This window comes from Sinocyclocheilus rhinocerous, unplaced genomic scaffold, assembly GCF_001515625.1.
Source record: "Sinocyclocheilus rhinocerous isolate Xijiao unplaced genomic scaffold, SAMN03320098_v1.1 scaffold173, whole genome shotgun sequence".
Taxonomy (NCBI): domain Eukaryota; kingdom Metazoa; phylum Chordata; class Actinopteri; order Cypriniformes; family Cyprinidae; genus Sinocyclocheilus; species Sinocyclocheilus rhinocerous.
The window spans coordinates 746,829-759,435 of NW_015645056.1; the positions used below are offsets into that span (position 1 = coordinate 746,829).

At 37.7% G+C, this 12,607-nt stretch overlaps 1 protein-coding gene across 3 annotated transcripts in view; it reads left to right on the top strand.

Moving 5' to 3' along the window:
- Positions 1-12,607, top strand: part of LOC107705137 (zinc finger protein 521) — a 115,606-nt gene that overhangs the window by 13,585 nt on the left and 89,414 nt on the right. For all 3 annotated transcript variants that reach the window (XM_016508293.1, XM_016508291.1, XM_016508292.1), the window contains one exon: positions 4,383-4,526. In XM_016508293.1, the coding sequence (XP_016363779.1) occupies positions 4,383-4,526 (144 nt within the window). The remainder of the gene's footprint in view (positions 1-4,382; positions 4,527-12,607) is intronic.

Genomic DNA, 12,607 nt, shown 5'->3' on the forward strand with positions numbered 1-12,607 from the left:
AGTATTCGCATCATACTGAATTTTAATGTAATTAATTTAGCTAGCACTTTTACAAATGTCTCCCAGAGATCATCTTCACTTTTCAGAGGTCCATTATGTGGATATGTTTTGCCTTAATGTGTCCCTGCTCATTTCTGTGTGCCATGAAAGTCAACCCAGATGGATAATGTATATATGAATCTGATTTGCACGTGGCAGTGCAGTGCATATGGCAGTGTAGGAGCGGATGTGAGCTGTGGTGGTTCAGTAGATGAATGCCTCCTGTCATGCATGTGGCGTTCAGCGGCGGTGAGCAGTAATCAGGTCATGAGTGAGTCCAGCGGATCTGCTGCTTCATTTGTCTCATGTAAAGGTCAGCTCTCATGTGTGTTTATTTTAAAGCTCATATGGATGATGGTAACTGTGAGCCTGTCAGCCGTTAGCGCAACAGCGGCGCTGGTGTGAAGACATAAACACAGTACAACGGATGATGAAAGCATCTGATATTTCAGGCCAGCAATGGTCAAACTGTGATATTTCATATTTGAGAGTTGTTTCTTTCAGATCTAAACGATGTTAGAAAACAGGACTTAAAGATGCAGTTCTACCAAAGCTTTTACCTTTTGCAGAACATGTTAATAATTTCAACAAAATAAGAGGGATCATACAAATTGCATGTTATTTTTATTTAGTACTGTACGCCGTTACACATAACGGACATCTACATATAGTCCACAATGCAAAATAATAACTAAATTTACACAAATTACCAAATGTTACTTAATGTATTGTGCTGCCATTGTTATGATCCCTCTTATTTTGTTGAAATTATTAATATCTTGCAAATTCTGCAAGGGGTATGTAAACTTATGAGCTGAAAGTGTTAAAAAAAGAGAAATTTACAGAAAATAAACAAATTTTGGGAATAAGCTATTAGAATTGGTGATCAGTTATGTTTTTGGTTGAAATTATATGCAATTTCAGAATAAAATCCAATTTTCCAGATCAAGTAGAAGTTTTTTTTTTTAAAGGTATAGCTACTTATTACATCATTAACAGTGTAATTAGATTACTGTACTAATTACTCTCTCTAAAATGTATTGTATTACTTATTACTAATTACTTTCTAAATCCCACATCAACCTCCACTAGTTGAGCAATACAAGGATAGACATGAAACTGCTCTTTTATTTCTTTTAAAATAAACTATTCTTGAAGTATTTAAAGGGAGAAAAAAAACATACATTAAAACATATTTTAACATTTTGTCAAATTTGATGTTACAGTAAATCCACTATTGTTTTATATGGAATTGTTCTATAGTCTATACATTATATATAGTCTATACAGGCAATTAAATTGTCTTCAGTGTCTTCAGCTGTATTCTGCCGGAGCCTCATTACAACCACACACATCTCTCACCGTCTCTCTCTTATTAAATTTGCCTTTATTTTTTACTGCTCTGGTTTGTGTTGTTCTTGAAGAGAATATGAGTCCAGGAGTGCATTAGACTGAGTGAGTGTGTGTGTGTGTGTTTTAGAGAGAGAGACCGGGCCGATTAGAGAAAGAAGATCGATATACAGAATGAACTTGCTGCTGGAGGAATTAGAGAAAGGAGGGGAAAGAGAAATCACTTATTCATGGTCTTTGCTGTATTGATACAGCAGCACACACTTTTTAAGCTCTGCTCACGTCACAGCCTGTTTCCTTGGAATATATATTTGCATTTAATATTTTCTTTTAAAAGGTAGAGTTTGCTTCCGCTTTGGGGTCATGGTCACCCTGTTATGTGATAATGACTGACTGCACATTACCTCTTGTTTATTAGACTCTGTGACAGTAGAATTAATGACATTACCAGTGACACTCAACAGAAGTATGTGTTTAAAGATCTCTTTGTCAGCAGGACAGGGCAGTGTGAGATTTGCGTACGTTAGTCTTGTTGGAGACAGAGTTTGTTACATGAAAAGCAGTGCAGGTTTCAGAGTGTGACTTTATGCTATAAAAGTAGAACCAAGGAGATTGTCTAAATGCTTGTGTTTTAGTGAGGTCAGTAATGCTCACTGCACTGCTTTGTGTGGCGGCTCGTGTGTATTCCAGGAGAGCGGTCAAATCCTCAAACGTCCCGTTATTGATCTGTCTCACTGCAGTGCACATCAATGACAGCGTCTCCAGAGGATTCTTGCACAAGGATTGTTAAAGTTCAAACCTTACAGCTGGCAGGTTGAAAATAATCTTAAAATAACAGCTTGGTGCAGGTCATCTTTCGATGAGTTTGTTCACAATTTGCTTATGCTTGACTTGTTATTCGCCTAAATAAACCATTATGTATGTAGTATAACCTTTAAGTGTGACATCCATGATGCTGCGTGACTGCATGAGTATTCATGAGTATTTTATGTAAATTGCGGTTCTGCCACATGTGCATTTACTTACATTTGCACCACAGACACTACAACCTACAGTATTGACTTCTAAAACTTATGAATTAACAACTTTACAGACATGCAAATGTTTACGAATCCTTATTTATTCTATGCATGTTTAATTCATGGAATGAATCAGTTGATTCTATTGTATTTATGATCAAACGCAGTCGGCTCATTTTAAAAATTTGAGATAACATTTATTCTGCTCTGTGTGACTTCTGTTGTCAACCCGTTTTAAAGGATTATGTCATTTTATTCAAGGCTATATCAAATATCATTTCATCAGACAGTGGTGAAATAGTAGAAGGATGCAGGAAACCTAGAATCATTTTTCTGAGTGCCAGTGAACCTAGAAGACGTGACGAGATGTGTGCAGAAATAGTATTTGAGCAGCCAGGATTTGACTAAGTATTAGTTGTCATGCGAGAGAATAAATAGGTGCTTGTCCTTGTGGGACACTCTCCTCAATGAAAGGTGGTTTTCTACCAATATGGAAGTACAAGATGAGATTTGACACAGTATTAGCACTTGTCTTTATCTTGTTCAGAGAGACCTTGATATAAGATAATGAGTACAAAACTAGTAAATTCAATAATGCTGTTAGTGCCCCGCCAAATCTGGTTGGCAGCCTTTTACAGGCTGATTGTAGACTTACTGTTCATGTGCATCAGATTCCCGCATGCTGGGCAAGTTTTCTAAAATGGACAGTTCTCTTGCAAAGTAAAACCCATCAATAGAGACTAGAATTGTCAGTGGTTCCTCCAGTGACTTGAAATATGTATATTGAAGATTCTTGAGTACAATAATAATATTGAGCAGGGGGATATTCCCATTGTGGTCCTGTTTATTTTGTGATAATGACCTGCAGTACATTAGGACTGTGTGATAATGGTAAAAAGGGTTGATCGTGATTATTTTGGTCAAAAATATACAAATAAAATATAATATTAAATTTTTCAGGATTATTGTCATTATTTATTTTTGCATTTTCATGCAAGCACAAGTCCAGAGAACATCGACTTGCATGGTTTGCTCACAGATTTAGTTACAGCAAACAGTGCAAACGACCGCGAAAGAAAACAGACTGGCTGTATTACACTTTTATTTATGCAGAATATCGTAACAGAGACCGCTGAACTCCAACGTACATGTTTTCCGGTGTTTCCAGCTCATCAGTGCTTTTTCACATGGTTGCCAGATTGGGAAGATTTCTTGGCCAGAAATTGTATGAATTTTAAAAGCTCTGATCGGGGGATTTAATCTCTTGACATCTGGCAACCCCAGCCATGAAAGCCTGTGAAGGCCTGTTACCAATGCAAGATGACGCAAATGCCAAATTAAAATGAAACATTTCAGGATAAATATCGCAGACGATTATGCTTAATAAATGGAGAGAAGCAGAAAATGTGACCATGGTTAAAATACGATTCTTCATGCAGCCCCATAGTACATTATCTCATATGTGATCTACCATTCCTGGATGTATTTCATAGAAGATACTGAAAAACACTCCTAAAGCCAGACCTCTGGTGTTTTAGGTGGTACGGAGTGGATTTCTTCTCCATGTGGAGTGCTGCTCATATAAGACAAACATTTTGTTCTGAGGAACGAGCAGAACAGCATTGACATTTGAGACGAACAGCCACTCAAACACATGGAGCTTTTCTTTCTCCTCTTCCTTAATACATTATCAAATGCATTACAACAAGAATGCATTGTTGTTTCCAAAGGCCAATCCATGACAATTTGTCTGCAACAGTGGCTGGTAGATAAAATTACCTTCAGTTGCCTGGTCATACTGAACAAAATCAATGTTTTTTGCTAATAAAAAGAAATGCAAGAGCAATCAATACAGTTATTGCTTGAGCAAAAATTATCTCTGAAAATGTTGTTTTAATACGTCTGCTTGTCTACTGGGATAATGTGAGAAGTGATCTTAAATATTGATGATCATCTCTCATCCTGGTCCCTCAGATCCAGACGCTGCTGCTGCAGAGATTGAGTCAAAGGATGAAGGGAAAGGCCGTCTGAGGAGCCACATCTGTCCTGAGGAGGAGGAAGAGGAGGAGGAAGAGTACACTCTCACGCCACACAAGAGTCATCAGTGTCACCTCACAGGTAAATAATGACCACGCTGTATAGATGCTTCTTTAAATGACACAAACAACATTGCATGCTGCATGAGTCAAACAGACAACAGAGAGTTTTTAAACTGTGCAAATGTAAAAAATTAATTGCACAAGCTGCTTCCCAAACGGAGGACACTTTGCAGGATTCGTGAAGCCAGGATAAAAACGGAAAAATAATCCTAAACCCGTTGAGGAAAAAAAAATCAACATTTCCATAAAGTGACAATATTTTCCCTCTTAAATTGATTTCCATGGACATTTTTTTAAATTTTATGAAGGCAAATAAAAGTATGCAATGAGAATAATAAAGTACTATAGGTCTGATTCCAATGAAATTAAATCAGTGTCAACAAAATCCATCTTTGCACTGCAGAAGTGGCACAGAAGCTGCATGTGAAGTGGATTTAGATGTATTAACACAGACTGTTTATGCAGCTCAGAGATGCCATGAATGCATTTACACTGCAGTTACATTTGCTTATGAGCTTAATGTTTTAAATATAAGATGTACTGAATAAAGAACTATAAAATTATATTTAAATATGAAAGTAAATCCAGCAGTAGATGGTGACCGGTCTTAATGAGTGAGTCACTGATTCACTATCTCACAATTCGTTCAAAACAGCTGATTCATTCAGGAATGAAGCAAGTTACTTGTTGATTTCTGAACCACATACTAGCATACTACTAATACTACTATTTCTGCCATAAAAAATATGCTAAAAATAGTAAGAGTAGTGTACAAATATGCAGTTTCGACTTTAGCAATTATGAATGGCTTACTGAATCACTGACTCACTCGATTCGTTTATAAATGCTGAATCATTCAGCAACAAAACACCAGTGTGTTGATCGAGAGATGCAATGCTTGGCAAAATAGAGCAAAACTGTCCATATTGACAATATTGTATCAAAAATATACTTGAACATAATATTAACATTTTTTTATTTATTATTATATACCATTGCATGAAGTATAAAATAGTGATCTTAAAAAGAAGGCAAATTATCATTTAGATCAAGTCTGTGTCTATAGACAATTTCAAAACTGAAAATTATATTGACTCATATTTAGATGCAGCACTTTGTTGCTTCATTCTTATTTGCATCCTCTCTTTTATTGCAGTTTGTTGCTTTGGCGTAAACATCTACAAAACATTTTTTGGTTTGGTCCCTAGGTTGGAGATTGGGCTTTTGTGATTCAGTACTTCTGTGTAATTGATTTGGCTGGATTTGATCAGCGACTCCCTCTGCTGACTTCTGCCATCAGAGCAGCCCCTCATTAAAACCCCCATTTCTCTGACAAATAAGTCTTAATTGTTCAGTACTTGAGACTGTGGTTTAAATGAGCTCCCTGTGGAGGCCAAAAAGAAGAATGTAATAGCCATTTGGGAGCGGTGCATATCTGAAGAAGAGCAGAGAAGTGTGCAGGTGAAAGCAGGTTTAGGAGTAGCTCAGCGTGAATGATTAAATGAGTTGCTTCTTCAAATGGGTCTGATATTAAAGCTGTGCTGCGATGAGGAGCTGGCGTCCAACATTTTCACAGATTTAATTCAGCAGAAAAGGCTTGAACACACTCATTCAGCTTCATATTCTTCTCAAATGACATGCTCAATAATTATACTGATTTAGTCTCGCAAGTCTTAAGAGAACAAAACACGGTAACAGCTCGTGGTTCATTTCAAGTCACAAATCACTGAAAGTTGTAATTTACAGACAGTTCAGGAACCACGGATTCATCCGGTGACAGATTTGCTAGACAAAACCAACAGGGTTATTATTGTTAACTAAAACTAAAACTGAAAAAAAACAAAAAAACTTTTTATTTCAGCTAGGTGCCAAGGCAGCATTTCTCATTTTAATTATTTAACTTGATGTACTAAAACTAAAATAAAAAGTCATAAAAAACGATATAGTCGCAAGTATAGTCATACTATATATATCTACACCTAACTACTTAAAATGACAAAAACATAACAAAATGACAAAAACTTTAACTAAAATTAAAATGTAAAGGATTAATAAAAACTATAATAGTATCTCAGTGATATGAAAACCAATTAATTTGTAATTTTATTAAATCTTACAATATAGTCGCAAGTATAGTCATACTATATATATATCTACACCTAACTACTTAAAATGACAAAAACATAACAAAATGACAAAAACTTTAACTAAAATTAAAATGTAAAGGATTAATAAAAACTATAATAGTATCTCAGTGATATGAAAACCAATTAATTTGTAATTTTATTAAATCTTACATTCAATCTTCAAATTAATGTGGAAACAACATAAAGACAATATTTAAAATATTTAAAATATTTGATATTTTAAATGTTTGTTCAATGGCATCTACCATGAACGAAGGCCAGTATCACTGATTCCAATACTGATACTTATATGTTTATATTTATTTATTTATTTATTTATAGCCATTCAATATTACAGTATTATTGAAATCCAGGCCTAAACTTCTGTTTGTGTGTGTGTGTGTGTTGCCAGAGCAGACAATGCAATAAAGACATGATGTCTTTCTAATATGTGACTCTGGAGCACAAAAGCAGTGTTAAGTCGCTGGGGTATATTTTTAGCAATAGCCAAAAATACATGGTATGGGTCAAAATTATCGATTTTTCTTTTATGCGAAAAATCATTAGGATATTAAGTAAAGATCATGTTCCATGAAGATATTTTGTAAATTTACTACTGTAAATATATCAAAACTTAATTTTTGATTAGTAATATGCATTGCTAAGAACTTCATTTGGACAACTTTAAACGTGATTTTCTCAAAATTTTTATTTTTTTGCACCCTCAGATTCCAGATTTTCAAATAGTTGTATCTCAGTCAAATATTGTCCTATCCTAACAAACCATACATCAATGGAAAGCTTATTTATTCAGCTTCAAAAAATTGACCCTTATGACTGGTTTTGTGGTCCAGGGTCACATATTTTGTTGTGCTCCTTATATCAGGTAGAAAATATTTGATATATTTCCTGAACAGTGCTACAGGGAACCCCGACTAAGGGTGTGTGAAACAAATTTCCGATTTTCATGAGAGAATGACACACAAAGACAGAGGCAGTAAGAGATGTCACGTGTCACCTCGATCAATGGCTGCCGTCGTCTCGGCCTGGACCAGAGGAGCTTTAACACCTCTCTGTGCACTTAAGCCATGACCACTGCATTGCGTTATGGGAATGGGCCGATGGATCCACCCATGTCCCTGATGTGATTGGACTATTGATCGTGCTAATGCAGAACTGCAGAGAGAGAGAGAGAGATGGCTATAGGAATGTGTCCCGCAGGACTTGCTGTCTTCCACAGGAACGGGAAAGGAAGAATGCCTGCACCCTCCAGCATTCCTCATACTGACCCCAACCTGACGGGCTGCGAATGCTGCTGCGGGGCTGAAGCGCTGCGTCCCTGGGGAGGATGGTAGGAACGCTCCCCAGAGGGGCTGGGATAGGAATGTTTACCCCTGAAAGCTCTCAGCGTCGGTGGGGTTCTGGCTCCGACTCGGCTGAGGATTGAGTTTCTGCGGCTGGATACAGCATCCTGCCGCTTTAGCCGCTGCTGTCCTCAGGGAGGATGGGAATGCAACAGCTGTCCATCTCCACATAAACGCTCAGCGATACAGCTCCTCAAGGTCACTAGCATAGGCTTTTAACAGAAACCTTCTGTGGAATTGTAAACTGTTGTGAGGAACGTTTCTCTGCTCATGTATTTAAAACATAATCTCCTTTTAAGGTTTGTTGCTTATTAAGGGTAGGTTGCACCAGTAAGGATTGAGCTTAAAGGAATAGTTCACCCAAAAGTGAAAATATACTGAAAATGCACTCACGTCATCCAAGATGTAGATGAGTTTGTTTCATCAGATTTCGAGAAATGTAGCATTGCATCACTTGCTGATCAATCCTCTTCAGTGAATGGGTGCCGTCAGAATTAGCTTTTGTCTTCAGAGATGTTAACTGATGGACTGGAGTGGTGTGGATTACTTGTGGATTATTGTGATGTTTTTATCAGCTGTTTGGACTCTCATTCTGACGGCACCCATTCACTCCAGAGCATCCATTGGTGAGCAAGTGATGGAGTGCAACATTTCTCCAAAACTGTTCCCATGAACAAACAAACTCATCTTGGATAGCCGAGGTACATTTTGAGTGGACGTTTATTTTTGAGTGAACTGTTTCCAAGGTTAACTAAAAAAATGATAGTTTATCTAAAAATTCTTACATTTGAAACTTTAAATGAAACATTGTTCAAGTAATTCGATTTAAAAATTGATTTAAAAAATCAAATAAACAGCCTTATCAGCAGGCAAAATTCACTGAATCTAATACAGAACACCTGAGTAAGGTTTGGGGAAACTGTTTAAATGTGTAATGCATCTGATGAACCCACAGGCTGAGGATCCATTTACGAGAGGTTTATTGATAAAAGTTAATGCAGTGTATGAAATACACAAATCAAAGTGCAGACACACTTATGAAATAGTACTCCAGTAAAAGTGTAAGTACTCCTGTCTACTTTTAAATGTACTGAAGGTACCAATCTTAAAGTGCTATAGTTTAGTTTGTTTCAATTTCATATTCTCCATTCTAGTGCTTGAGTGCATGTTTAAGAAGAGAGGAATCTAATGTGACTGGCACACAGAGAGCTTAAATAGACTAGAGAGCTCAGTCTGACGTTATAAAACGTCAACTGGACAGTAATACGAAGATTAGTGGATGCACACATTAAATATGCATGATTGCAATTGAAAATGGGCAAATATTTCAATTTGTTAGCAACATATTTCATATTCTAACAAAAGATTTCACTATCAAATCAATTAAAATGTGCATGTATATGTGATGACAACATACTGTTAAAACATTTTAACATTTGCTGATCAATGGATCCTCTTCAATGAATGGGTGCCGTCGGAATGAGAGCTGCTCCACTGATCATGTACTGTTTACTCCACTGCACACCTCGGATCACTTCCTCCTCACTTTTAACCTCAACATGGTTCCTGACACAACACATACCCCTACACATGTCACTTTTCGACGTAACCTACACTCACTCTCACCCTCCCGGCTATCTGCTATGGTTTCATCTTTGCTTCCTTCCCCTGAACAGTTATCATCTCTTGATGTTAAAAGTGCTACTGATACTTTCTGCTCCACTCTTACGTCTTGCTTAGGCAGAGTCTGCCCCTTGTCTTCTAGGCCAGCTCGTACCACCTCTTCTGCCCCTTGGCTATCTGATGTTCTCCGTGAGAATCGTTCTAAGCTCAGAGCTGCAGAAAGAGTATGACACAAATCACAACCTCCTACTGACCTTAATGTATATCAGTCACTTCTCTCTTCATTCTCTGCTAATGTCTCCACCGCTAAAAGGACATACTATTAGGGATGGGTGATATGGGCTTAAAAATATATCACGATATTTCTGGTATTTATTACGATAACGATATCAATGACGATAATTCAGGGAATCATGTTTTTCTTTAGAGAAAAGTATTATCTTTCCTATTTTTGCCCAAAATAGGGTGTTGTGAGCATTAATGAGTAATGTAAAGACCGTTTAATTCATACTGGAAGCCGGAGGGCGCTCTTGCACAGAAACTCAACATATCCATAGCAGAAGTAATACTACTGACGACGCTCCAGGAAGGTATCCAGTTATCGCTGAATAAAACGCACAACAGAGACAGAGATATTTTAACTGATGAAACTTGAGGAAAATAAACATATGATTGCACAAAATATATGGTTTATCTGTGTTCTTCAATCTTGGGTATTTTTCGCACACGTGCTACTGTAGTACATTTATTCAGACCGATTTTTTGTGCACTGTACAGCCCTAACCAAACCAGTTACAGCTCGAGCTCCTCATTTAGCGATATAGGCTACTCCTCCTCAATTTCACGTCCACCTTCCGCAATGTCGCTCCGCACTGTTGCACACAGAAATATTTCAACAACTAGACTTTATCGTTATTATCGTGGGAAGACTAATTCTTATCGTGGGGAGAATTTTTACCGGTATATCGCAAACGATAAGATATCGTCTGGTCACAAAAAGAAGTATTTCAAACACTCGACTATGTTATTAAGTTAATTTGGAGAAAAAGCACATCAATAAATGATATCTTTGTTGGACAACAGGTTAGTAAACAGGCTCATACACATGCAAAACTGTATCGCACACGTGCTACTCCAGTACATTTATTCAGACTGATTTTGTATGCACTGTACAGCCCTAACCAAACCAGTTACAGATTGTAGAAGCAGCTCCTCATTTAGCGATAAACTCCTCCGCCTTCCACAATGTCGCTCCGCACTGTCGCACACAGAAATAGGTAAACAGCTAGACTTTATAGCTATTATCGCGGGAAGATTAATTCTTATCGTGGGGAGGATTTTTACCGGTATATCGCAAACGATAAGATATCGCCCATCGCTACATACTATCACAACAAAATAAAAAATGTCTAACTCTCGCTTGCTCTTTAAAACTTTTTCCTCCCTACTTTGTCATCCACCTCTCCCTCCTTCATCAACTCTAACAGCTAACGACTTTGCCACGTTCTTCATTAATAAAATTAAAACCATCAGTGCACAATTTTCCACACCACAATCTGTCAAACATATCTTACCAGCAAACATACATTCGTTCACATCCTTCTCTTCACTCTCTGAGGTAGAAGTCTCCAAACTCATCCTTTCTAATCATCCTACTACTTGTCCGCTTGATCCTATTAACCTCCTGGACAGCAACCAGTCTGGCTTCAGAAGTGGACATTCGACCGAGACTGCCTTGCTCTCAGTTGTTGAAGCCCTAAGACTGACAAGAGTGGCTTCCAAATCTTCAATACTTATCTTTCTGGATCTGTCCGCTGCGTTTGATACGGTGAACCACCAGATCCTCCTGTCAACCCTATTAGCAAAGGGCATCTCAGGAACCGCACTCCAGTGGTTTGAGTCTTACCTCTCAGATAGGTCCTTCAAGGTATCTTGGAGAGGTGAGGTGTCCAAGTCGCAACATCTAGCTACTGGGGTGCCTCAGGGCTCAGTTCTTGGACCACTTCTCTTCTCTGTCTACATGGCATCACTAGGTTCTGTCATTCAGAAACATGGCTTTTCATATCACTGCTATGCTGATGATACTCAACTCTACCTCTCATTCCATCCTGATGATCCGACGATAGCTGCTCGCATCTCAGCATGTCTAACAGACATTTCTTGTTGGATGACGGACCATCACCTTCAACTCAACCTGGCTAAGACAGAACTGCTTGTGGTTTCAACAAACCCATCACTTCATCACAATTTCACCTCCCAGTTAGGCTCATCAACCATAACTCATTCAAAAACAGCTAGAAACCTTAGAGTGTGTGTGTTGTGATTGCTGATAAGCTGAATTTCTCAGACCACATTGCTAAAACTGCCCGGTATTAGGAAGATCAGGCCCTTTCTTTCAGAACACGCAACACAACTTGTTCTATCCAGGCAGGACTATTGCAATGCTCTCTTGGCAGGTCGTCCAACAAACCCACTTCTATCAAACCTCTACAATTAATCCAAAATGCAGCTGCAAGATTAATGAGCCGAAAGGAATGCACGTCACACCTCTGTTCATCAATTTGCACTGCTACCAATAGCTGCTCGCATAAAATTCAAGGCATTAATGTTTGCCTACAAAACCACCACTGGCTCTGCACCCATTTACCTAAATGCACTACTTCAGAGTTATGTGTCCTCTAGAAGATTGCATTCTGCAAGTGAATGACGCACTATTGTGCCATCCCAAAGAGCCACAAAATCACTTTCACTGACTTTTTCATTAACTGTTCCCTCCTGGTGGAATGAGTCCTTAGCCATCTTCAAGAAACGACTAAAAACACACCTGTTCCATCTCTAACTCTAGCACTTTCTATTCTATTTTAATTCTACTATATCTATTTGTAGTATTTTATATATATATATAAAAAAAAAACTAACACTAGCTTTTTATTTTTCTATTCTACTTGTTTTTCTTTTTGTGTATGTGTGTGTGTGTGTGTGTGTGT